Source organism: Nothoprocta perdicaria, unplaced genomic scaffold (assembly GCF_003342845.1).
Source record: "Nothoprocta perdicaria isolate Ctin4 unplaced genomic scaffold, notPer1 scaffold_170, whole genome shotgun sequence".
Lineage (NCBI taxonomy): Eukaryota > Metazoa > Chordata > Aves > Tinamiformes > Tinamidae > Nothoprocta > Nothoprocta perdicaria.
The window spans coordinates 938,331-966,029 of NW_020454872.1; the positions used below are offsets into that span (position 1 = coordinate 938,331).

A 27,699-nucleotide genomic window follows, 5' to 3' on the forward strand; every position below is an offset into this window, starting at 1 on the left:
GTGGCTGYGGGTGGAGTGGGAGGAGAGAAATAATGAGATTCTAGGACTTCTCAAGGGGAGCTGTATAAGACATCTGGGAGTGTGCTAGCAGTGAGGTTTTCCAGTGGCCCTGGAGAGGTTTGCTGGGAGCCTATGGAGTTACCCCATCTCTGATAGACRTGGTTAGAGGGCTCGTAGAGACCTGAGTTGCTGTCCCAGCAGCACAGGTACTGGGGACAAATCTTGCTCCTTGGCTGTTAATCACYGTCATGGTACAAGTTAGTAACAGCAAGAAGCTTTACAGCCCCTTCCACCTACTTCAAGCTATGCTTTTCCTGACCCARTGGATATATCCATGTCCATGAATCTAGTCATAACCATATATTCCAGCTGGTGCAGGGGTGTTGCGGAGCTGTATGCAGTGCTTAGATTGAGAGCTGCATGGAATCCAAACGGCCGCCAGCCTACTCAGCTCTGCGTTGCATAGACACAGTGGTAAAACAACTAGTTAATAAAGATGATGGAGAGGAATGTGATTTCTAGAACCCAGTTCCCAAGCAGTAGAGGGTTCCCAGCGCTTTTGGCCGAGCACTTTGTGTGCAGGTCTCCTTGACGGGGCAATCCCAAGTGAGGTTTGTTCAGGTATGTGGGATGAAGGAAGCAGCAGGACGGATGAGCCGGGTTCTTCTGCGTCACGGACCGTTATCTGGCTATGACGGGGAGCGTGAAAGGGCCTCCGGGCACGTGGTCAATGTGCAGCAGCTCCTGGGTGTGCGAGCAAATTGCTTTCACTGGGCATTGGGCCACGGTTGGTGACTGGCTCACTGTTCCACATACAYAGCTTTGCACTGGAGACTGGCCCTGTAAGCTGTAGCTCACTGGTTTCAAGGCTTGCTTTTCAAGAGATGGTTGGAAACATCTACTTGTCCTATGCAATTTGGGACCGAGAGAATTTGAACTCGGAGAACTGGTTAAAAATGCCATTTGCTTTCCTGGATTATAGGAAGCAGAAAGAGGAAGGATTTCTGATTTGTTTGGTTGTTTTATTTTCCTCCTGAAATGCATTACGGAATGTGACAACAACAAACAGGAAAAAGAGGAGGAAGAAAAAATAGGCCCCTACCCCGGCACAGCTGAAATTCTTTTTTTTTTTTTTTTTTTTTTTTTTTCTCCTCTTCCCTCTTCAAAAAACAGCAGCTCGTTTTCCTTGTCAAATTATGAGATATCAACAACAACAAAACCATATTGCAGGCAGACTTATTGTGGTGGGGAAAGAAAGCACGTTTTTGAAATGTCAGCCAGCTCCAGTTCTAACCTTATTGTTTGCGCCGCTGCTTGGGTTCGCAGCCCCAGCCCCTGCTGGGCCCTGGCTCACGCTCTGCAGCTGGGCTGGGCTTTGCTGGGGCAGCTTTTTCTGGCCATTCTGCTCCATGCTCTGAAGTTCATTAACCCACCTCYGGCATTTGGGGTGGCAGCTGAACACCTGAACGCTTCCACGCTGACTCCCCTGCTTTGTAGCTACTCAGTTATTGCAACGGCCTCGTTATGGACAGGGCTGTGCTGGCTTGCTCCTGGGTAAGGCGATGGCATGAGTCTAGTGTTGAGGTTGCTCTTCATCCCCATCTTCCCTTTCCATTGACTCCTCAGACTGCAGAGCTGTTCCCTGGGCCCCTGGGGACGCCGCACGGGAACAGGCTGTTTCCAGCATGGCTCTTRGGAGCAATCAGGAAGACGTCTGTGTTCTTGCTCTTCCTGCCTTTGGCTTAAGCCCCTCTAAGCATCTCCATAGTTACCTCTTCATCTGTCTGCAGAGTCATAGCTACCATCTCGTGAGTAGTTGCTGTGCTCGTAACCTTCCCCTCCGTTTCCTCGAGCTCCATCTGGAAAGATGCTGCTTCTCTCCTGCTCCCTCATTCCCTTCTCCTGCTTCTGCTGCTTCTGTGACTGAATGTTTTAATTCCCTCCCCAGGCAATGGGGCTGCTCCTCTGCTTTGCCTGCTCTATAACAGACTCTTGGATAGCCTGTGATTTGCAGTCCTGTAAAGCATCGTGTGCTGGAGTTTCATGTAAGAGCTGCTCTGCAAAATGACATTTGTCTGCATAGTCCTTCCCTTGCCTCAGTTTGGGTGTTTGGTGCTTTGCTGGAAACTCGCTTGCTGGCAGATCTCCTCCTCCTGCCCTGACCAGCAGCTTGGCGCCGCTGAAGGGAGTCTCGTTGCCTTCTCCGGAGCATTATCCCGGTAATAAAAAGACCAACAGAGCAAATGAACTTTGCTGCCCTTCATAAAATCTGAGCTGAGGCTCAGATTGGTTATTTTGGAGTTGGTTATTTTTAAAGCTGGACAATCTAAGTAGTACAAAGACAAGGGTCAGTGTAGCTGGGAGATTAAGGCTGAAGAAAGCATCCTGTAACGCTTTGAAAAGCCCCGGACTAGAAATAGTGCCACTCAGAGCTCTAATGCCTTCTCCTCCCCTCCTTCTTCCTTGTTTTGTCATTGTTTGAAATACCTGTGCAAAGACAAGGTCTCCAGTGTYGGTCTTAAATAGCTTTGTGCTTGTAGCCCTGGAAGAGGCTGCCCAGAGAGGCTGTGGAGTCTCCTTCTCCGGAGATCTTCCAAAGGCGCTTGGACATCACCCTGTGCCCCGTGCTGCAGGTGACCCGGTGTGCGCAGGGGGTTGGACTGGAGGGTCCCTAGAGGTCCCTTGGGGTCCCCTGCCCTGCTCTGGGGCCAGCACTGCATCTACCTGCTGAGCTGGGGAGCCAGCACGTGGCGGAGCTGGTTGCGCTCCCGTCAAGCCTTCTGAGTGTCAAATTCTCTCTTATAACCAAAGGCTGTGACATTCGCTCAAGAACGGCAGCGTTTCAATGTCAGGGAGGTCACATCTTAGCACATCACTCAAATGGGGGAAAAAAGAAGTCCTTGGAAAAAAACAACTTTACCAAAATGAATCTTGTCAGAAACGATCAATTCATCTTCCATTCAGATTGACCTGGTCCTTGCTGCGTGCCAGAGGACAAAATTCAATGTTACGGTACGATACATTGAGATTGCCAGATCTCCTAATTAATTAATTAATTTTCCTGCTATGCACTTTTGAAGAAGAATAATTTATCTTCTCTTCAAGGTGATTAAAGTAGTGGTAGTTTTTTTTTTTTTTTTTAAGGAACCGTTTTCCCCAGTTAGTGGAAAGAATAGGTGCTCATCRGTACACCTCCCTGTATTTAACTCATGCTATTTAAAAGAAATAGTACCTAGTTAGCACCCTAGAACCTTTGGGAAGATGTTTCAGTGAAGCTGTGCCTCCTGTACCTGCAAGGAGCTGATACTGGTGGGCTCTTCTAGCGCTGAAGGAGTGGGATTGTACAGAGAACTTTATCCTTCCTTGGAAGAGCAGTGCAGGGGTCTGTCCTCTCTTAGCTGCGCACAGAGCTTTAGCTATTCCTAGGATTTACTCTRTTCCTGAAGCAGGAGTTGAACCCGGTGCTGGAACAAACATGTCATTCAAAGCGGGTTCTTGCCTCCCCTGTAAACCTCCTGACCAGCTCCGGAGAGCCTGTCATTAATGTGCCGCTCTCGTTCTGCTTAGTATTCATGCAGTGATGAGCATGTGAGAATTACTCACACTCCTGACTTGAGAAAACTTTCTTAGCCCAGAAATTCATCCAATATCAAGGGAATTAGAAATTCATATGGGGAAGGGAGGAATTATAGAGTATGTGTGTCAATACAGCAAACCTCATAAAAGCTGCAATCAATCATGTTAACATCAAGACTCGGGGTGTGTTTTCTTGTCACCTAGCGGCTCGTGGTCCAAGGGACAAGGACGAACACCCGCTGCCCCCATGGGAGAGCCGCCACTTCCATTACATTGAAATGTAATAAGGGAGTGTGATGATCCACTCCAGTGTGCTGCTCTCCTGCTTTGGCCGGAACAGTAGGTGTTCCTGAGGGGCATCTGTAGGAAGCAACAGTCCTTAAACCTTTAGTTTATAGGAATGTAAAATGTCCTTCTGCAGTTCTGGTTTGGTGGGGTTTAGCCGGCTGAAGTTGAGATGCAATAGGTCCGTTATGCTTGCCTTGGAATGGGATATATACGTGCATATATATGTGTGTGTGTGTATGCATATATATATATATACTTTTGAAGTGTGTGGATTTGGGGCGCTGTCGGTGCCCCGCGGGGCTCCCCTACCTTCTGCGCTCGCCGCTTGTCCGCCCGCTGGTTCTGGTGGTAGATGCGGCTGAAGTTGGACACTATGACGGGCACCGGCAGAGCAATGACCAGCACCCCGCTCAGGGAGCAGATGGAGCCAAATATCTTCCCAGCGATCGTCTTGGGCACCATGTCACCATAACTGCAGGAGAGAGAAGAGAGAGACGCCCCTTCTTCAGTCAAGTGTGATGGCACCAAGAGCCTGCCYGCCTTCCTGAGGGAGCAGCAAAACCAGTACCCAGGTCAGACTGGAGAGCTTAGAAAYCTGCTGGATAAACAACAGTTCACGCGGTGCCTCCCTTGTAAAAATGACAAATGACACCAGCACCGTGGCAGTGACTGCGGCTGAGGCCTCGCTCTGCTCCCGCTGCAGACGTGGCAGGTAGGGCAGCTGCGCGGGTTTAAATTCACACCCTCCAGTTTAAATTCACCCACTGCCTCCCCTCTATGCAGACAAGCTCTAACTAACCGACAGCTGCACGGCTGTTCTTCTACCTTCCCCTTGTGTCCTTCTGCAAATGAAGACTGGTTTGTGATTCTGCCCTAGAATCACAGTCCCCATCCCTGGGTACATTCCCCMAAATGGGATCCCTGCAGATGCCGGGATAAGCTCCAGGGAGCTCCGCTCTCCCCTGCGCTTTGTGCTCCAGAAATGGCTTCAGGGCAAAGGGTTGAGGAGCAGCAGCCCCTGCAGAAGCTGCCGTGGCCGTTGCGGGGTGTTGGGATCACGTAGCGGGGAGCCTGCCCCTGCCTGGGAGCGACAGACAGACAGACAGGATGCGAAAATTAACGCCTGAASCCCTTTGGGACTCCCTTGCGCAGGGCACTTGAAATCTGAGAGGCYTCTAGTTACTGCCAGGTGGTACTTGGAGTTTCTGTGCTCTTCTCTGGGATATTCTTGTGTTTAATGAGCAAATATTGGAGATTAAAATGATTTACAGTTGGGGCTTTATTTTTAGCTTAGCCTGCGTGCGACAAACAGAGCAGTCCTGGGAGCAGTCGAGCTAAGTGCGCGTTCCAGCCAAGGGTAAAATCAAATATTGCCAAGCGCTTCTCTAATCGCCTGAATTTCTTTCCCACATCCAAGAACCCACTGGTGTGAGAATTTCTGAATAAAAACATAACTCTTGCACATTACCCAGAGCAGGTTCCTCTGGGGAGTCTTTCGTGTGCTTTCCTACCAGGCGAGGGGCTGGATGTTATGGGCACATAACTGGATAAAAGATTATGATGAGATTTTCTCTGGGCTATCGCACTCACTTGTGTCCCAAGAAAGGCTCAGTTTGAGGCTAAGCAGTGGCTTTTCTTGGGCATTTTCATTTTTCTAGTTGTTTGGGGTTTAAAAGCCCTTGTTGAGTGTCAGGCTCTTCTGCTTCGCCTAGCACTACTCTAAAACCCTCTCTCTTGTTTTACCCTCCTTGGTCAGAGCAAAATCTGGCCACACTGCATTGAAACTTGGACCGCTTTYAGATGATCTAGTCTTGAAAAGAAAAATTCAGTGGTGTTTCTGAAGCTCTGAGTCTCTTCTAGGTACATGTCCCTTTTGATACCTGGTGCTGCAGCTCTTGGCCACGAATAATCTGAAGTTCATGCAAAGCCTGGAATAGATAGGTACAAATAAAAAAGGAACTTGCCCTTGCGTAGTCATTCCCTCCAGCGAAAAGGCAGGGAGTGCAGAATTTTAAATATCCTTTAACTTGCAGGAGGGCATTTCTGTCCTTTTGGCTATGAAAGGGGTCGGGTGTCCTTTACCCTAATTAGCAGGTGTGTGGAAACGGCCCCGGGAGCCTTTCCCGTGTCCGTAGCCCTGCGAGCCGGGCCGGGATGCGGGAGCTGGTAGCGGCGGGTGCGAGCAGGAGCAGTGACGGATCCGCAGGGATGGGGACGGGCTGGCAGGGCAGGGCTGCTCCAGCAGCCTCTGCCGGCTCTGCAGCCAGTGCCCGTGCACGGTGTGGGCCTGGGGTGTGAAGGGCCAGAAATGATCCTTATTGGGCTATTGCTGCCTCCGTTCTGGGTGCGGAGGAGACAGGAGAGCTGCTGGTAATGGATTGACTTGTGCTGCAACGCAGCTCCTTCCTCACTGCCAAAGACCCTGCGGGTTTCCTGGGAATGGCATAGCCTCCTATCCGTGCACAGCACCTCACAGAGGACCAGGGTAGAGCGAGGGCCTGGGGGCGCCTGAGCCAGGCCTAGCCCTGAGCCCTGTCCCAGAGCGAGCCGGGAGGSCACTAAATCCCCGGGATAACGGGGGATTATCCCTGGGAGGGCTGCGCGGGATCCTGCATGCGGAGCCGCTCCGCTCCCTGCCCCGAGCAGAGCAGAGCTCTGGGCTTGCGCTGGTCCCAGGGGCCGGCACCTTCTGCAGGTTCACGGACTGGGGGGAYGTGTCCTGCCTAGGGGTGCAGAACCTCGGGGCTTCACATGCAGCCCCTGAACGCTGCCCTATCTGATGGAGGAAGGAACCACAAACAGGGCAGCTTCCGATGATTCACTGCTGCTGCCTCGCCCTGCATTAACAGCTCCCGGAGAGTTTCTTTATCTCTCTAACCTTTTGCTCGGCCCAGGGGAATCAGAAGATTTCCATCCAGCCTTTAAGCATCTGCTGTTAGGACAATAAGGACAGAATAATAACACTGCRCAAGGTGCAATGGTGGATGATTTCGAAAGCCCTTTGCTGAGAGAGACAGGCTGAAGGATGGAATTAGCACTTAGCTCTCCAGGTGCAAGACGTCCCTTTTCATTCCCTAGCAAATCACTGGGCAATGTTTTGATTTGCACAAAGGAACGTCTGAAATTGATGCCGAGCGTCTCGGCGGCGGCATGAGCTGCGCGTGCTGCGCGCGGAGCTGACGGCCCCCGGCTTGACAGGGACGAGCCCGGCGCCAACGCCAGCGAAATAACCGTTGTGTTGCTTCCAACAGCACAAGGGAAACCAARGCGAATGGTGCTCGTTCCTTCCCTGTGCTCGCGGGTCACGGGTGGGCTGGGGAGGGTGGCTCTTGTGCTTAGGAGAGCGCGGAGCTGCTTTCCTGCTGGGATGCTCCTACCTCAAATACACTTAGCTGCCTTGTTTGGAGTACTCCCCGGCGGGGCGCGTAACTTCTGCAGTGGTTAGGGTGGATTTTTCTGCTTTCTTTTCCCCGTGTATTTCACTGGTCAGTGTTYGATGGACGCACTGACGGTCCCTTGCTGTGCGGTAGCCGAGCTGCACAGAGCCACGACGGGAGCTCCCCATTGGCACCCAGCCGTTCGCATTCCCTGCAAAGCTGTAGGTGCTCAGCTGCGATGTGCCAGGTAACAATGGCTTTGATTTTATTCGGCTTCCTAATTGTATATGTTGGTGCTGTTAGGCCTCAGCTGAACAGACGTGAGTGTGCAATGACAGGGAGAGACGTGGAAGTGAGACGGGGGCAGTTTCTTCTGCAGAGCGAGAAGCTTGGCTTGAAAGAGCAGCTTCCATGAGCTCTGTGGAGAAGCTGCTGGTGAGGCAGGAAATGTCTGCTCTGATGCCCTTTCCTAACCCCCAGGACCACGCGCTCACATCCCCAGGCTGGAAATGAGGCCTCGGAGGAGGAGCAAAGCCCCCTGCTTCCCTAAYGGATAGGAGGAAGGAGGAGGATGCTCCAGTGGTGACGTGTGCCTGGGCAGCCCCGGCCAACCCTCGGCAGGGCCGGGCTCTGCTGAGCTCGCCTCATCCCTTACTAGACGGGTGGCTTAACTGGAGGCTCTGATAGCAACTGGTACCATAAATACGGCTTAAAATAACAGCACGCGCTGCCTGAAGAAACGGGAATGTTTATGTAGACTCAGAAATAAACTGAGTAAGTTATTTTATACACTGAGGGCTGAGAATGCCTAATATATGCACACACTGGTTCCATTTATTCCTCCTGGCTTGGATCAACTTCTCCGCCTGTAGGCTGTTAAAACAGATGGTCTGAATTTGGGTAACATTCAGACCTTGAGTTGCAGCTAAAAATGGAATTTCATTGGCAAAGAAAGTAGGTCAGAAAGCTAAAGCCCCTAGTCCTAAAATGATGAAAGGCTTCTAATCAAGTCTCCTTTATTACCGTCATTAAAAGGAGCAGAGGAAGAAATATTATTAGAGACCTTGAGAAAAGGTTTACAAGGCGGGTGCGAGCAGCATCCTTCCTGCAAGGGACCAGGGGGTCTGCAAGGTGCCGTGGGCTGAGAGATGAGGTGGTCCCTGGATGCTGCTTCCCATAGTCCTACCGGCAAGGCCAGGGCCACGGCAGGAGGAGAATATTTTTCTTTGCAGGTGCATAAGCAACTTTATCTTCTGCTTCAGGAACACAAGTGCTGAAAGAAGAGCCTCTTTGCATATCCTCTGTTAATGCCTTTCACGCTAATAATATTTTCCACGCTAATTCTGTCACCCACCTGACTCAGGTTCTGTAATTTCGTCGCCTCTGCAAATTCTGACGTGTATCTCAAGTTTGCAGTCCCTAATTTCTTTGCTGATTTTAGTCATGTGCCAGCCATTAAAAACCCTTCCTCTCTGCAGCCAACAGCGGCTTTCCAAAGCAAATGGGGAGCCTATTCCAGTTAAGCCCAGCTCAGCGTACTCCTTCAGCCCCAGGTTAGTATTAAGCACRTAATAATTCTTGTTCACTAAAAAGATAACATACTTTTTAAGTGGTTTTTTTTTGAAATGGGCCTAAGAAGAATGTTTTTTTTTTCCCCTTTACATTTTACAAACCCAAGCTAATACACTGCATTAGCCCTTTCCCTTTATCCTCAAACGACTGCTGGCAATTACGTTTCTCTGAATGGAGAATTGCCTGCGTCTCAGCCCTGCCAGCAAATGCATTTCTAGAGCCAGGGTCGGGGACCTCGTGTTTACTCYCCATTAATGGCAGATACTGCCCGTCCACCTTGGCCTTTGGCTATTGCAGCCCCAGGTAACGAAAATACAGCCTGAAATGCAAACCAGCCCCTCGGTCYGTGCACCCGGAGTCACGCACAGGTACTGCCTACAGAAACAGGAGTTTATTGTGTCGTGCAAAGCTCACTGAAGATGAATAGACCTCTCCTCGTTTTTATTATCTTGGGTTCCTCTGCTTTGCCACTTAATAAAACGTTAGCTGGTTTTGCACAGGAGGGAAGATTTAAACTATTGACTTAACAATTATACAGAGAAAAAGAGGATTTGACTTCAGTGTGGAAGTAAAATACGAAAAGCTGAATTTCATTTTGCAGAAAATGCCTCCAGTCGGAGCCTCTGCGCCTTCCTGCCTCTTATTCCGAATGTTTATTCRTTCATTCTTCAGAGGAAACTGTGTTCCTTTTAGGTCTTTGCGAGCTGATCTACCTAGCAGAAAGAGAACTCTGGTTCCCTCATATATCACCAGGCAGCTAAGCTGTCAACCAAGCTTTTGATCCTTAAATCTCAGTTTCAGTAATGATAGATGGGGCATAAAAGCTCTCTTAGATTTATTTATTTATTTATTGCACAGCGAGTTGAGCTTTCAACATTGTGCGTTGACAAATCTTCCTCCAAATGCCAGAGTTACTTTGGATGGGAAATGCGCCGAGCGGAATGAGCAGGGAGCACCAAAGATGTTGCCGTAGGTATTTTTCTGAGCAGAGCAGGATTGTAAAGGATTCTTTCCTGGTGAGAAGTTCAGCCCTTCTCTGCATCTCCCTACTGTGGCTTTTCCTTCTTCTGAGGGTGAATATATGACATTATTTTTGAGGATTCCTGTTTTCTTGGTAATTGAAGCTTTTTACCCTGAAACTGATGTCAAATTCTTCTCAGTCACCATTTAATTTAAATTTTAACATGACCACGAAGACTTAATCCATTATAAAAGCCAGGCCTAGCTGTGTCATGGGGCACTTGCTGTGCTGCTGGGCGTCTCGCTTCCCTGCTTCCCTTGATTATTCCCATTATTTCGTGTCAGTATCCCTGCTTCCCTTGATTATTCCCATTATTTCATATTGGTTTCCCCATTGCCTGTGGTTATTCCCATTATTTCCTATTGATATTCCCACTTTCCTGGGTGTGCAGTGCATGGAAGCTCATGTAGACCCTACTGAGATAGGTCTTCCCGAGCAGCTGGTGATGGTAACGGGCTCGGAGAAATTGCTGCATGCACCTTGACTTATCATTTGGCATTGTTATCATTTTACTACCGTGGCAATCATTATAATTTGTTCATAGACAAATGGAGGTGTATTCTACCCGATGCAAAACACACACCAACTGAAATAAAGCTAATTAAAATGGGATGCTATTTTTTGCAGCCTTCTGCTGAGGGAGCCCTTCTTGTGTTTGCTAGTTGTGTCCCAAAGTAATATTTTTAACCTTCATGTTTTCTACAGCTAGCAAGCATAAAAGGTAATTAGGAAATATTATTAGGTGAATGACTACAAAAAAAAAAAAAAATCTAGAAAAATGTCCATCTGTCCATTGTCTTTATACAGGCACCTGCCACATTTGATGCTGCCTTGCTCAACAGCAGGCACTTTTGAAGGGTGTGTGTTTGTTTTAATGGGAAAGAAAACGTCCCAGTTTAAGACATTATTGATTTCTGGCTATATACACTGAAGGCCTTTAAAATTATTTCATTCATTATTAATTCAAGAAGAAACTTCACTTTGCATAGAGTGAAAAACATAGTCAATTACCTGTTAGTAGAGTTTATTTTTTTATTATTATTATTTAGCACATTAAAGCCCTCTCTAAAAGATATCTCATTGGCAAACACGCAGCGTGGACAGAAGGGTCAGCGGTGCTGCCAGGGTTGAAGGCTCCTTGCCCTGCCTTTAATTCTTTACAGTGGTGCCAGCTTATGGCAGGTGCTGGGTTTCACTTTATCCTCATCTTTTCATTTTCTGTCTCTTAAGCAGCTTGAGGTCCATGCTGAGCCCTGTCGCACTCCGAGCACTCCCCATACTGTGCATTTTAATGAACCGCTAGCACTGATTACACAAAAACCCATCTCAGAAATATTTACTGAGTCAAAAAAGGAAAAAAAAAAGCCTATAGGGAATTAATTAGCTTTTTAAGAATTGGCTTTTGAAAGCTGCAGATTCTGGAAGAGTTGAACTTGGAAGTCGCTTTAGAGGAGCTAAAAAAGCAGGAAAAATGGGTGGATTGTCCTGGGCTGTGAACTCCAGACATCTCTTCTGGTTGGTAGATGCACTGGAGGCTCCATATACATGTATATATATATATATTATATATATAGGGATATATATATATGCATAGTAACTTATGGAGACACAGCTAACCTTTTCTATTTCTAATGCGTATTTTCCATGGTTTCCATATGGAACAGTTTCTGATGGTTTATTAGAACAGTAAGGATGTTTTAATTTTGATCATGTTCTTGGAAGCTTGGCTCCTATAATTATGTTTAAGCACCTATGCTGCTCTTTAAATAATAGTTTGAAATATATATTTAAGAAGAGCTGTAATCCTTACATTTGCGTAGAATTGCCTTTCCTCATTGGGAGTTCTGTTTCAACAGTAACAGCTACTATCAAATAGTCAAGTGTGTAAAGTGCTGGATTTATTGGCATACGAGACATGCCATAAATGAAAGATGCATTTTCATGCCTAGAAAATAGTGTGAACGATGCGTTTCTCCCCATCACCTCTCCATAAAATATGGACCCTAATAAAAGCAAATTCAAAAATATTTTTAAAGTAATGTCATAGGCAAGTTCATTGAAGTCAATGGAAAGTTTGATATGATTTCCAGGCAAAGGAGCCACCTTTATCTGTATTTTAGAATATCTTATACATTTTTTTTTCTCTAAGAATGTGTTAATATTAATAACACTCTTTTTTTTTTTTTCTGAGTAAGAAATCAAATTCACCTACGTACTGCCAGATCTACGCCTCCGGGGAAGAGGAGTGTTCTGTGTCTAGAGCTGGAGGAATAATTCTGTTCTATTTCAAACTCTTCTTTCTTCAAAGACAGACCAAAGGAGCATGCTCCAAATATCAATTTCTTTTGAAATGTTTTGGATTTTTGTGAGAAAAAAAAAAAATTCAAACCATAAACCCTTAACTGAAAGCAGCGAAAGCCAATTGATAACTTAGGGTTATTTGTGCATACTCCAATTTCCCTTGCCCGTATTTGATTAAAAACACTGCAGATCTAACATGATCTTTCTTCTGAATAGAAAGAAAAACAACAAGAAAAATAGCCCTGCATGAAGCTCCCTCTTATTTTCTCCACCAAAGGAGTATTTTATCATTCTGAGCAAAAATTAACCGGAGTTGTCCAAGTTGGCCAGTGATTGATAGTGTCACCTTAAATGTAACTAGTCCAAACTTGTTTTCTCCCTTTTCACTCCCCAGAATGGAGGCAGGCAGTTTGCCAAAGAGGAAAATTCCCTTTTGTGCGACCGGAGAAGAGGACGGTGGCAGYGCTGGTGGCCGCGTGGGACGGGACGGAAGGACAGGACGTAGCCCCGGCTCCTTCCCAGCCCGAATCGCCCTTCCCTTTCCCACACGGAGAGGCACAGGCAGATCCCTTACATGTGCGTAGAATCTGATCTTACCCATTTGCACAATTACATTCTTTTTTTTTCCTTCAGGATTATATAATGTGCACAATTCTCTGATTGTCGGGTAGAGCTTGGAAAGTTGATTTGGAGCTTTTGGCCTTATCAATGTTTCTCCCAGATGAGAAGGCAGAAGGCTGGCARTGAAAATTAACTTGCTAATAAAAATAATTAGCACACAAAGGGACAATCACTGAAATGAAACCTTGTTTTGTTTCCCTAAGTGTGTTTAAGTATTGCATGCATGGAAACAGATTATGAGAATAAATCTTTAGTGGTCTGTTCCTTGGGACCAAGCTGAAAGATGGTTCTTGTCTCTGTAGATACCTTGGGTCCTTTTGTTTATGTTTTATAAATCCAAGCAGTCAGATCTTTGTGCACATTTATAAGCATTTCAGGAAAAACAAAATAGTGGGTTGTCTCGTCTCTTTTCTCGCATCAATGTTACACAACGAAATTTCCATTTTACTGTATCTACCAGTAAATCCTTTGTCTAGTCTTAAATCCTCTGTCTAGCCCTTCCTGACACTTCTTGCCGGGTTGGTGAGTCCACAGCTTCCCTGGAAGCAGATTTTATTTTCTATTTTACTTTCTCTCCTAGAAGGTTCTTCCCCCTCATTTGCACAATCTGAGATTCAAGCCATCGTCTAGCACTTCATTTCCCCTTCTGTGCTGAAGAATCCCCTTTCCTTTCCTTGCTGGATTGATAAACGTAGCTGGAGGCACATTATTACTTCCCCTTGATCTTTATTTTCTCTAGGATATCACAGGAAAATACCTGGAGAAAAGCAAGCATTTCTGAATTTGCCTTTCTTGTCTTTTTTTTTCTCTCTGCCCTCTTGTTGCTACACTTGCACCTGGAAAAGTTGAGGTTGTCCATGTAGACATGACTCCTGGATGGCCGAACCGGAGTTGATGCCTTCATAGAAACACTTGCCTGAATTCATTATGATYCACCCTCCTTCCTCCAGGTACGAACCACCATAGATAACATTATTTGAATTTATGGGAGTGATGCACGGCAGACTTAATTCCCAGGGTGATTCTGAAATCAGCAAACAAACCAAAACAAGCCAAAGCAAAACATGAAACCACCTAAAACAAACAAGCGAGTGCCCCTATCTGCAGCATGCGTTTTTATTCCAGGCTGTGTGGTGTGAAAAGCAGGATGTCAGATCGTGGCGTCTCGCAGTATGTTCTGCAAGAGCGGCGCCTGCCGTGTGCGCCCGTCGGCTCCGTGTTGTGGCTGCCAGCGAAGCTGCTCGGCCTCTTCCTCACGGGTTAGTGTGGCACCTGCAAGGGCTGAGCAAAGGACACGAGCTCCAAACAGCCYTAGCAGGGAGCCAGCTAAGGGAGCAATGGATCCGTGCCATGGATCTGCTGCTTTGGCTGATTTTGGACAGATCTTGCCTAGGTGGGAATCAAGCCTGTTTTTTAACTCATCCTGAGCTGGGCCTGGCTCACCTAAGAGCTTGCAGGATTCAGCATCCGGATTTCCTGCGCTCTGCAGTTCTGAGCTGTGCCCTAGTCCTTCTCTATTCCCACAGCAGGGATTGCCCCGCAAGCCAGAAACAGCAGCAGGGAGATGCCAGCCCTCTTTGATCCAGCGCTGGATCAAAAATGTCACCTAAAAAATATCTCATATTTGCACGTTTCTTAGGGGTGTAGAGGATGGCACCCGTTTTCAGCCTGCAAAGATGCTCAGGAACACAGGATATCTGTCGCACAAGGAATGCCTTTTTTACCATTGCTTTAAATCCGACGAAGCAAAGGAAGGCAGTTACAGCTGTGCAGTTTCAGTCCTGCTGTACACGTGTGAGATGTAGGTAAGACAACCGGCCCTCTTAGTAATAAATCTGGGGGTAAACCTGCATGAACTAGTGTTTAGATTCTGCATTCGCTCCCTGTGCACTGCTGCAGAGCTCGCCACAGAGAGAACACCCCGTGCCTGCCTGACTCTGCAATGCTTTTGTTTTCATCCTACAGGGACCTGGTTTGCTCTCCCTCTTGGGTTTTTTTTTTTTTTTTTTTTTTTTTTTTTTTTTTTTTTTTTTTTTGCAGACTTTGGCATAAAACTGCTATAAAACCCAATGTCATCATGAGTCAAGAGAAAGGGAAATAATGGATGTTAGTCAAGAAAAGCGGGTGATGCTTTTTGTTTGCGGAGCCCGATTGACATCCTGGCACTTGGCAGCGGTGCCGCGGGCAGYGCGGAGCCCGGGCACGGGCTGGGAGTGTCCGTGTGTTCCTATAGCAAGGAGGAGCCTGCGGAGCTCCCTCCGTGTTGGGATTCACCTGTGTGAGCCCACAAAGTGTTTTACTGGGTATTAATATTATTGTTGGGCTGGGAAAGCGTCCTGGGCCTTGCTCCGTCCCGTCTAAATCACATCCCCAGTATCTGAAGAGCCAGAGCTCCCAGCCCTCCTGCTGAAACAGGCAGCTTAGGCACTAGGCTCCAGTAATCCAGTTTGTTTTCATCGCAGTAAATATAACATGGAGGCATGCACAGCTTGTGCTTGATGTAAGCAGTGAGATCATTGCCCTGCTCCTAAATCCTTTTATTTTAAGATTTGTTTAGTTGATAAACTTTGCGTATTTGTCCTTTACTTGTCATCTGCAGCTCGTGCTTATCCCCGAGGTTGGCTTGCCTTCTGCTACCACTCTGGCTTAAGCTTCTTTTGCTTAGGATTTATTGATACGGGAGATGCAGGGATGTCGCCTACCAGATGTTAAAAGTGTAAGCAGAGCCTCCAAGGGCTGCGACTTCTCACTCCTCTTTGCCCTTGGACACCCTGAGCAACTTGTTTTTACCTTAGCTCCCCCTTCCTAAAACTGGGACATATTATTTACTTCCCTCTAATAGCTGGTATTTTGCCTTGCTATTTCTTTAAGGAACTTTGTTCTCTGCATTTATATAGTGTCAAGTATGTAATTTTATTATTTGCATTTTTATTAAAAATTCATATTACTTAGTAGGCAACGTTAATAATATGACATAAAGTGACATAATAACCAAATACCATTTTATCCCATTTTAAAAGCAGAATTCCCCATAGGAAATCAATGAGGATGTTTTTCTAAAAATCAATTATCTGAATGTCACTTGTTATATAAGAAGTATCTATATTTATCGGGGCTGATATAAGATGCTGTGCCGATCTGTTTATGGCTTGTCCAGAGTTCTGTAATGCTCTTGCAGGCAGCCGGTTAGCGGTCAGGAGCAGATGACTTTCAGTCTTCACCAATGTGCTCCAGCTTTAGAAGAGAAATTCGGAGATGAAAGATCCCAGCTTCCATAAATAGCTGCCTCCTGTGGATTACTTTGTCATTAGACTTCACAAYGTATATGAGACATCCCATTAACCTCCAGGTTTGTCCCTTCCTGAGCCCTACATGGGCCAAGGTGACCGAGCGGGTCCCGGCACCGGGGGGTCCCGGCCGGCAGCTTCTCTGGCCCCTCTGCTAAAGGGGACCCTCTATCCGGACAGGGCAGGGACAGGACCCCGTGCCCGCTGCTGCTGCTCATCAGGGCTACGTGTCCCTTTTTCCCCTAATAAAACTACATCCCTTCACTGCATCCCGACCGGCACTTTCAAACTGCAGCAAGATTAGAGCTCTTTGAGTTGAAAACCTTGTGTTTGTCTTCACTTTTTATCTATGTTCTGTGCCTAATTTAGCCTGGGGTGTAAGCAGTAAAAAAATCACAGTGTAACCTCATCACSTGTAAGCACTCTAGTGGGAAAATATGCAGCACCAGCAGGAATTCACATTAAAGATGTTAAAAAATATCCTTTCATCACTGCTCTCTTCCTCATTAAATGTGGAGTTTGCTCATAAATATTCACCAAATAAAAAAGGAGGRACAGGTAAAAGTTAATACTATACAATTAAGTTCCTTTGAATTTTTCCCAGAAGGTTCCCCTTAGCTTAATTCAATATCCCCTGCCTTCTCCCTGGCCTGGTTGGATGCAGGGCACGTGGGTGCAGCTGGATGCAGTTATTGTGGGACCCATCTTGCTCCTGGCGTGGCCATAAGCCGGGCCTAGCCTCGTTACCCTATAATTAACTTGCCCCTTCCCTTGCCCAAAGGCAGCTGGCCGTGCTGTGGGACTGGTGAAGGCTTAGGTATCTCGGCATTAGRTCTGGCTCAACACAGATCAGCTTCTAACTAAGCAAAATGTCAATGAACTTCRTTTTTCAGACACCGTTTGTCCAGGAGGACACCAGCGGGGAAAGAGCTTTTTGGAAAGTTCATTAGTATTTGCAAGGTATTAGGTCGTGGCTGTTCCAGACCTAGATTTTCATGTGCTCCTCTGGGTAAGTAAATGGGCTAGGTTGACTTTCAGTGGTTTTTGTATAAAATGCCCGTCAATAGATAAATGTGATATTGTTCCTCAAACCCGACTGTGAGGACTTGTGTCTAACTTTGTACCAACAGGTGATTTTTGAAGTGCGAAAGTAGAAGAAAATATAATCCCTCACCAGAGGCACTGCAGCCTTCTTAAGGCGGAAAGTTTTTTATATTGCTATTTTTGCATCTCTGACTTACTTTAGAAGAACTTGATGCTTGTGTCATTTTATGTAAATTGGCACCCATCTGTCACTGCCTATGGTACCTGAAGGGTTTTAGACATCTCTTTAGAAAGTGCAGSATCGTTTCTACTGAAGTAATCGGTGCAGGCGCATCCGTGACATAATGCTTTTCCTTAACCATAGCATCATTAGCTATGGATAGAGGTTGGAGGCAGTTTTTTACAGCCRTGGATCCTAAGGTGGAATTCTTCTCCTGTTCTGGAGTATTCCTTGGAGCACAGGACATTGCCTGAGAGTGTATTGAAAGGATTTGCAAAGGAGCAAAGTTAGATACAGAGAAYATTATAGGAAAGGTTTTAATCTTGCAGAAAAGCACATCATTAGCAGGTGTTCTAAGCGATTACAAAGAAAGATTGCAGGTAACCTATTGCTCTGCAATACCCAGCACTGTTTGATTAACCATCCGTCAGAGGCCTATTAATCAATATATAAACGGGACTGTAAGAGAATGCACATCCAAAAATAAATACTGCGTGATTARGTTTATACGTACAAGGCTAAATGTTCTGGTAAAATCCGTATGATAAAGATGGAACTGTTAATCTCTGAAATGTGCTTGGTTGTGAACTGGGGATTTAAGATTCTGGTAGAGAAGCCATTTTCCTACTTCATTGTGGTTTTCAAATTGTTATTAATAAAACATAGTGCTGTCTGTCTTGATGCAGAGACCTTAGTCTTAGTACATGCCCTTCCCATTTATTATTTATACAGGCATTTAACAGCTCTGACATATTTTAACAGCAACACGGGGAAGTTGTTTGCAAACGTGAATTAGCAAGAAATAGTATTTGATATTTCAGAAGTCTTTTTACATATAGGCAATCTAATGGCCATGATATTTGGGCCTCCTGGGTCATGCGAGACATGGGGGGAGATGATATTGCGTGTGATATCTTCTGCTTTAATAGGTTTAGCCTTTTATTTCCAAGCTAGAAATGCCATTGAAGCCAGCAAGTATTTTATATGCGTCTGAATATCTATCTATATAYGTCTGTGTTTGGGCTGCTGATTTAATTTGTATATGTAGCAGCGGGTGGGTAAGAGATGGAGAGATTAATTGTGCCTGCTGATGAGCACCTCGGCAAGGAAGCGAGCGGCTCYTGGAGGTCGCCGTTGACGGGGATGTTGGGCATGGGGCGGGAGGGAGGCTCGGCCTCCCTGCGCTGCCTGCCGCTTCCAGGTCACAGCTTTAATGCCCCTTTCCCAACGGGAGGGGATAAGGCAGGAGAAAGCCCCAGAGCCGCTGAGAAGTGTCCCGAGCGAGGAGGAGAGGCCCGGCCGGAGAAGGTCCCGCTGCCGGGAATGTCGCTGAGCGGCCACGGGAGAGGCTGGCGGCCTCCGCAAGTCGCACACCAAGGTTTTGACTTACGTGTCTGCTAACCTTGAGCACAATGAGGCGTTTTGCTCCTGTGAGAGCTAAAAATAAACAGAGCAAAGCCCAAAAATCCAAGAAAAAGAAAGGAAATTCTACCTAGGGTTTCAAGAGGAAAGCATTGATCTGGCACCGCTGAAGTAAAGGGAATTTTATGGTTGACTTAGAGGGATGTGAAAACAAGCCTTTGAACTAGATTACTTCTGATTCTTTATAGTGCCATGAAAAACAGCTGCAGCTTGTAGGGAAGTATTTTAGTGTTATCTCTGCGTGCAGGGAACTGAGGCGCGGCGGGCGCCGTCCTGCAAGGCACCCAGGAAACTTGGGATTTGGGAACCAGACCTGGATTTCTCGAATTTCAGACCGTGCTCAAGTGCACGCCGGCTTGGCGCAAAGCAGCTTCCTTTTGCTTTCCCCAAACCTGCGAATTCATCTGCTGGTTCCGACCCTCCTTTTCGCGTCCTTTCCGATGGCGGAGGTGAAARCTTGGAAGTAGGTCGCGAGGGGCTCCGGAGCTCTCGAGAACAGCAATTCCTCCGGTGCCTGCTCGTGGCCTAGTTCTTGGGCAGCAAAGTCAGGAGAGACGGAGCGTTTCGAGTCGCGCCAAACAAGTGCTGGAGGGAGTTTGCAGGAGGGATGCGTGGAGACGTGCAAAGCGAAGAGCGGAGTGGAAAGCTGCTATTAATTCTTCAGGAGCTGCTGGGTCCCGGCGCGAGGGGAGCCGAGGACAGCGCGGCCGTCGTGAGCCGGCTTGAGCCCCCCAAGCTCCCCCCGATGCCTTATACTGCATTTATATCTGCCTCATATTTGCCGTGCAGAACACGGCATTGGTGACAAGCCCTGAGTTCCTGCAGAGTCATCACATCATCGGATCAGTTTTGGTCRGGAGCGAGCTGCGATTTTGGCGCACGAGGGAGCCAGGGCAAGCGCAGATCCTGGTCCCAGGCAGGGGGGTCTCAGCCAGAGGGACCTGGCTCCAGGTTTCAGGCTCTTCCCGAGCCCCGGGGCCGCCTGCCCTTGAAAGAGCCCTGCGCAGGGAGCTGGCGGGCGCAGTGCTTGCGTTCACGGGGTTTACAGGACGTGAAATGATTCTGCTGGCTGAAAGCTAAACTTTATCGTGTTGTTATTTTTAATTAAATATTAATCGCAGAAGATGGCTCTGGAAATGACTGCTCAGATCATTTAATCCGTATAGATGACCTTTACGTTGAATTTATTCTGCCATGTCTACACTGCCCTTCAACCCCTTGTGGGGMCTGACCTCCTCTGTTAATTAGAAGGATGCCTGCCTTACCCGCTCCTTTAGTGTTTATTAATGCTCCTTTGCTGAGGATGCTGCAGGATGGAGAGCTGGTGATTACAGTGCTATAAAGTTTTCCTGTCACTTCTTTACGTACAAACAGCCGAGTTATTTTTATATTGTTTTGGAGAGTATGATGGGCTTCAAAAGGATAAAAAAAAGGAGACTGTTTTCTCCTGAAATTATAAAGCAAACCCCCCTTATGCRCTCTTGCAGTGGAACATAAGACGTTACTTTAAAACCCTTTTTTCCTCTTCCCCYCTGCATCTTCCTTAATTTATTTCTTTCGCTGCTGATAAGCAGCTTTGTGCAGCATGAAATTTTCCACGTGCTTCAGCCTCRCTTGACAATTGCAGGTACTAAATTAACCATTGGCCAACAAGCCCAGTGCGGGCAATGCGCTGGGTCTTTTTAAAGGATTAATTTGCAAAAACTAAGCTACAAGGTGCGATGCCCCTTTTTCTGCTAGTGGTCACTATGTCAGCAGTACTGCTTTGCTTAAATGCTGCAGTGTTAATTAAAAGGGATGCCTGAGAGGGACCGGGCGAGACAGTCCGTTCTACCTGCTTCTCCATAGGAGCCCTGAGCGTGGAAGGGAGCGTTGGAACCCTGTGCTGCCAGATGCCCTGAGCTGCTTTTGCACGGATAGCCCCTTCCAACGGGGTGGGATTTGTGTCCCGAGCATTGCCATGGGTGCAGGAATTGCCTACCGTGCACCCYGTGCTGGCACCCCGGGGCTCTGCAGCGCCGGCGGATCAATGCGAGCACCGTTACCTCCCCGAGCGAGACCTGCAGCGCTCCTCCCTTCGCCGCCTCTCCTGGAATTCCTGGTTAATATTTGCTGCTGCTGTTGTTGCTGTTGTTTTCAAACAACAGCTCCCTTGAAGCAGGCAAAAATCCCTAGGAAAAGGCTAAGCTGGCAAGGAGGTCCTGAAGCACATTTGCTCGGCTTCTCCCTATCCGTGCCCTCCAGTCCTGGCAGCTCTATTGTAATTCAAATCTAAACATAAAACAGCCCAAACTCTTCAGCTGGAAATGTTGGAAATTTCTATGCTAATAAGCGCAGAAGAGCAGCAGAGGCRGCAGCTTCAAAGTGACCTGGTAATTCTGCCTCTGTCTCCTGGATTTACAGCCCCATTAGCTCCCGCTCCCAAATGCCACCGGCTGCCAGCGCGTGCTGGCTCCTCGGCGCTTAACCGGGTTGTAAAACTGCAGCGATGACTTTTTGAACGGGCCCCCAAAAAGTCAAGCTGGTTCTTCCTCAGCTGCCTATCATTGCATGGGTTTGGACTCGAGTTAGTGAGATCGCCTCCTCCACCCACAGTTGCACACTCGCATAAAATGCTGAATATCCCTTTCTTATCGAACCAAACCAGCCCAAACTCTGAATCTTGGTACTCTGGACTCTTGAAACTTATTTGAAGTGGGAATTAGGTTCTAGATTGAGACATTGTAATTAGCTCACATTTAATTCATGTGAGCATTGTRCATTTGTTCTGTTTCTGTGGTTTCAGTATATTTGTATGCAGACTAATTTTGTACAGAAGAAAAAAAACCCATTGCTRTAAGTATTCTCAACTGAAGTGCACAGATACAGTGGGCAGCCTTACTGAGGCTTCCACACCTGTAAAACTTGCATAGCTATAGGCATTTTTTTAGACCACAGATGCTTCATAAATTGCTACTAAAGACCTCTGAGCACATTGTCCAAATTGAATTTATCACATTCCATTTCTAGTGCCTAGAAAAGGAGACTGGAGGAAGCTGAAAGGATGCGAAGCGGATGCTGAATATGAAGGTTCCAGCAAGTCACAGGCCAGTGGCCCGTGTCCCTTCGGAGCAGGTAGGAGCCAAGCAGTGCTTGGGGGCTCCGTGCGGGCTGTCCCTGTCCCTGTCCCTGCACGCGTTCCCTGCTCCCGTTTGCCTTGCTCCTGGATAAGGCTCCTCGTACCAAGGAACCCGGGGCTGCTTCCCTGAGCACTTCCAACCACCTAAATCTTGGGGTAATTATTTTAATAAATATGAATTGTGGGACTCCTGCCTAGACGTGTAATAGAAATCTAATCTATAATACAGATGGAAAGGAGTGCAGCTGCACTGTGTTAATTAAGTATACACCAAACATATGGCAATACACCTCCAGACCAACAGGCACAGAACTCCCTTGGATGCAGTTAGCTCTTGTGCATGCATGAAGAATCAGTCATGTACTCTAAATAAGAAAAAAAAAATGCATAGGTCATAACCTCTGACTGATGAAATTACTAATGCTAAACTATTCCGCTTATGTTGCCAGAAACATTTGTATAGTCATTGGCATGCTGGTGGGGCTGGATGGTTTTTAAAAAGTATAATTCTGTTTCTGATCTGCTTTGCTGTACAAATCCCATATTACAGCTTTGCTTCTGGGGAGCTGGAGGAATGGCCTAGAGAAATACAGCCCCAGAGGGAATGATATTCTGTTCTTTGCAACTCTTGCTGTCATTTATACAGATTTAAAACTTGTGATAAATTGGTGTAAAATGTTACTTTCTGATGTGGCTTGCTTTCTTGTGGCACTCGCTCACCTTCTTGATATATACTTGCATCACGATGCAAAAGGTGTAGAGCTACAGAAAGTTTTGACCTAGTCAGTAAATACYGTAACCAAAAACGTAACCAAACGCTGCCGGCTGCTGGAACACGTACCATCAGCCAGCTCGGCGCCCTTCGTGCCCCGGCATCTCGCGTGCCCTGGCTCTGTGATGGACACGGTGCAGGATCACGTGTGACGAAGAGCTGCCCCTTCTCATTCGTGACAAATCACCCCGGGCTTCGCTCACACCTGGGGTCCACCCGGAACAGAGCTGCAGATGCTGCCTCCAAGAGCTCACAATCTCGACACAAGGCAAAAGACAGCGGATGAATAGAGCATGGGAAGCAAAGAACAACGCTAAGGCAGCCTTGATTAAAAGATGACTTAAAGGCAGCTGGAGCCAGCTTTCCACAAGTGATTCTTTTCATCAATCCCAGCAAAACCCTACTTGGCTTGTGTTTGGATTTGCAGGGGTAATTGGCAGCGGTCTCTGGAGAAAATCTCCATATATTTCTGCTTAACTTCAGAGTAACGTGCTCCTTGTTTCATAGCTCCTTTTTTTTTTTTTTTTTTTTTTTTTTTTTTTTTTTTTTTTTTTTTTTTTTTTTTTGTGGAGGGAAGTCCAGTTCCCTTCACTTTGGATTATACTTCCTAGACATTTATCCTCAAAGCAGGCAACTCAACTTTCACTTGCATAAGGTTTGGAGAGTATCAGCGTTTTCTAAAGCAAGAGACTGTGTTTTTGTCTTCTCTGTGGTTTGAAAAAACACAAAGCAAGTCCCCTTTGCAATTTCCCAGGCAGTCCCTGTCTGTTTGCCTCGTGGTTGGGTTGGTGGGTACTGATCTTGCTGGGCTTGCAGCACAGCCCAGGTTGCCTCTGGTACCTGCTGACTCTGAATGGGACCCCCCAATGGAGACTTTACGGCAGAATGAGAGTCAGGGGTCGATTACTTAAGATACAAAGAGGATGAGCTGCATCTTGTTCTTATTCCAGTAAAGACGGATATCACCTCTTACAGAAGATGCTTGACGCTGGCTTTTCTTATTCCCAGCCTGATGCGGCAGCCTATAATTACTTTTCACACCTTGGCTATGTTTAACTCCCCTCTGGCTCATCTGTTAATCTGCTAACAAGCAGCAAATGTGTTTCAGAGTCAGCCCTAGATGAGAGGCCAGGATCTGACGATCCCCCTCCCGAGGAARCTCTTTGCAGGGTGCAGGTCTTAAATAACCTTTCGAGGAACTTCAATGGAAAAGTAAGTGTGTGTATCTTAAAAAACAAGAGCAATGCAGAAATTGCAAATKGTCTTAAAGCTGGTTGTATAAAATCACCTGTTGCTGCTAGGTAAATGATGTGGTGGAAAGGACAGGTGCCAGATACAGATCCTGGGGGTGGGATGGGGGTTTCTTTTACGCTGTGTGTGCATGGGAAGGAGCTGTTAGTGCCGGAGCCCCGCGTGTTCGGGTGCCTCTCCCTGCAGCCGCCGCGGCTTCGCGTCGCGCTGTGCAGGTCTGGTGCCATCCCACACTGCCTGCTGGTTTGCGGGAATTTGTAAGTTCCTGCTTTATAAAATTCCTGCTGTAATTCATAACTTCCTGCTATGAATTTGCAGGAATTCCTAAATTCCTGCAATGTTCCCTCCTCCTGCGCTCGCTGGCGGAGCAGCCGCTGCCTCCCGTTGCTGTGTTTGCCCTGGGAGCTGTGGCTCGGCCCAAGCCGGCCCAGGGGCAGGGTCACCTCCCCACGTCCATTTCCACTGGGCTCTTGTCACTCATGACCCTTTGATGCTCCGGAGATTAAAACTCTGGCAAGGATAGCTGGGGCTCGCGTTGGATCCTAAGCTGGGGCTCGCGTTGGATCCTAAGCTGGGGCTCGCGTTGGATCCTAAGTTTTGCGGGCTGATGAGAGCGGTTCCTGCACAGCCCTTCCCGTCAGCGCCCGGCAGCTCCGGCCCTGCCTTCCCCACGGATTAAGGAAGATGGAGCTTTCATTTTCATATTCCCCATCACGCACTCGCTGAAGTAAAGAGATTGAAGCTGCCTGTGCCGTTTGTCCTAAGTCTTTTTTGCAAAGAGCCGGCGCTGATTATCTACCTTTTTTTATTTTCCATTGTTAATCCTCCTTCCTTCTTTCAGTGGTCTGTTCATTTACTAATCCCATCTGTCATGTACAGAGATGTTAAGAGATGGAAATCTAATCTCAATGCGGTTTTCATTCTCCATCTAATGTATTTATATAGATTCATAGGGTATAAGCTTTTTTGTACTGGGTTCTTAGTGGAGCGGGATGCCTAAATGACMATCGCTACCTGGTCTCGCCAAGTGAATCCAGACGTATATGGATTTGCAGTGGCTTTATTCAAATTCAGGGGAGGTTTTTTATAGCTAGAAATGGCACTTTTATCCTTCCTGATGATTTAGCTGAGATGAAAGTGGTCTGTTAAGAGGTTTGGAGCCTTTCCCAACCAAGGCGCTCCTTCGGATGGGCTCCGGGCGGGCGTGGGGCTGGAGCGCCGGCCGCGCTGGGGAAGGACCGTGCCGCGGGATGCGGCTCCCCGGTGTGCTCGGCACTCAAAGCGAGAGCACCTGGAGTGTTTGGACACTTTGGGCAGCCACAGGCAGAGCCAGGGGAAGGAAGACCTGGGACCAAGCGCCCTGTCTCGGTCCCCGCTCTTTGCTCGGGTGCTCCCACCTCGAGAGCCATTCCCACCGGCACCGCTCGGGATGCGGGTGAGCAAGGCCGGGGCTGCCCCGGAGCCTCGGGCAGGTGGGGAGCCCCAGCRTCACAGGCGCTTCCAAACGGCTCTGGCGTGGTAGGTATTAGCCATACGTACGACCTGCAGGGAGATTTGCATTTTATTCTCTTTATCCTACTTCAATCCTCAACAGCCCCTTCTGCCCACCCCAGTTTGGCATATTTAAGGGGATTTGCTGCTTTTTTAGTAATTAAAGGTCCCGGTGAACTGATTTAGATTGAGTGGTCCGTCTGCATGCTGAAAGGCATGGTGCACACRGGCTTGTGCCCCTCAGCCAAGCGCTTGCACGCCTGAGCCTGCGCATGCGCCTCTGCTCAGGCACGTGCAATAGTACTCTGATTATTTTCATAACAGCCCCATCCTGCTGTTTGCAAAGATAAAAATTCCAATGGGATTTTTTTTTTAAGTGTCTTTATGATAGAGTTCCAAAATGCCACTTGCAAATGGTCATCCTGGTAGTTTGTGTTGGATTCTTTTGTCTAGAGGGACCCAGTTGTGATACACAGTCTCTCTTTCCCACTAAAATGTKCTCAAGGAGTTATCTAGAATCTGAATCCAATGATGCTGGGCTGTGCTAGGAGGTAATATCTGTTTTCATCACTGCTCTGTTATCAGCCAGAAGGGTAAAGGTGCTAGGAAAAGCCATCGGGAAGGCTTGCATGCTTGCTGGTCACTCRAGGGAATCTGTATTTCTTTCCTCTTGGGTTCTGCCCGGCTTTTCCATCTGTTTCTGCCTGGATCCGGACCCCAGGCTGAGCCCATGGGGCTCCATGAGCTCCAGTCTGGGCCTGGGAGAGCGGAGGAGCGACTGGCTCCGTGGGCGGCTCTGCTGCAGAGCCGCTCGTCCCTCCCAAACGCGCCACGACCTGCATACTAATGGCCTGGATTTGTCTGGTATCTGTCATCTAAGGGTCTCATTGCATTTTATGACCTTTAATTAATTAAGCTTCATAAAATCCTAATCATGCAGGAATTATTAATTCTGTTTTAAATTAACTGCCCAAAGAGTGGTGTAATGTCTTACCAGGCCGAGGATACCTGGTTTGAACCCTGGCGTCTGGCTGGCTCCGCTTTGCTCTAACCCCTTTGCTTCTCAAAGGACTCCAGGTGAAGTCTGGAGGTGTAAAGTTCCTGGGCTAAATTATCCCCGTTGCAAATGGCTGCAAAACCTCTGACCCTGCTCAAATTGCGTTTATCTTGGAGTGGGAATGAATCACAGCCCGCGCTCTTGAAATGGGTATTTATAGGCAAAAGCAAAAGTGAAAATTCCTTCTGCCCTTGGCTCCTGTGCCAAAAGCTCGTGCGATTCCTTAGTTCCTTCCATAGGATGGCAGAAGACGGTCCCGTGCCGGTGAGCGTGTCCCCCCCAGACACCCAGCGCCGTCTCCCAAGCGCAGGACCCGCTCATCTTGAGCACAGCAAGATCCATATCTGCCCATCGCTGTTTATGAGATTAAGGGGATATTATGAGTAACAAGTTCTTGTTTAGCTCTTTGATGCTATTTCTGAGCCAAAACATTTTCAGTGGAGAGAAATGGGTCATAAAAGGCTCTGGAAACCAAATATTTATGCTGGGTTTTTGTAGCAGCTGAAGTGAGTTAATGGTGCAAGGCTGGTGTGGGTTGCCTGGGATGGTGTGTGCTGGAGGGAGTCTCCATTTCCTTAGGATTGCTTTCCATCCCATTTTAAAATGAAGCTGCAATACATGTAGGCATGGCTATATATCCATGTCCATATCCATGTGTATTACATATCCATGGAACACATGGAATACATGTAAGCATGGCTACATATATGTGTATGTGCCTCTGTATAAGCACATACACAGATGTGTGTGTCATCTAGGCCATCTTTAAACCACCACACATTTGGATTCTGCTTAGTCAAAAAGCGGCCCAGAGTGAAAATAGGAGGCTCTGAATTAAATTGCATCAATGACTTTTGATTGCTGTGAGCCTAGGGATTCCAGGTACACAAAATTAGCATTTTATAATTAAAGACAAAGTTTGGGACTGTTTTGAGAAACTGATTGATTATATTAATAACCTTGCGTTTTATTTGAGGAAGAGAGATGAGCATACTGATCACAAAGAGTAATTGTTGCAATATTTCACATTGCACTGAAGCTTATGGCTAAAATCCCCTCTTTGACACTGGTGAATATTCTGCTATTTTATCATAGGCTGACTTGCATAGTAAGCATAACATTTTTCAGGACTGAAAACTAACAGTGGCTTTTGTTTAAGAGAAAGAAGAAAGCATTGCTCAAACTACCTGGGTTTTGCTCTAATGAGGTTTTCAGTGTCGCTTTTGAATTCAGCAGAGAAAAACCTGTCATCGGGTTATTAATCAGCGCATCAGAAGAACG

General features: G+C 47.2%; 1 protein-coding gene across 1 annotated transcript in view; it reads right to left on the minus strand.

The window, feature by feature from the left end:
• The window catches only part of KCND3 (potassium voltage-gated channel subfamily D member 3), a 69,999-nt gene that overhangs the window by 16,996 nt on the left and 25,304 nt on the right, over window positions 1-27,699 (minus strand). The window contains exon 2 of the mRNA XM_026036029.1: window positions 4,174-4,336. Coding sequence (XP_025891814.1) covers window positions 4,174-4,336 — 163 coding nt within the window. The remainder of the gene's footprint in view (window positions 1-4,173; window positions 4,337-27,699) is intronic.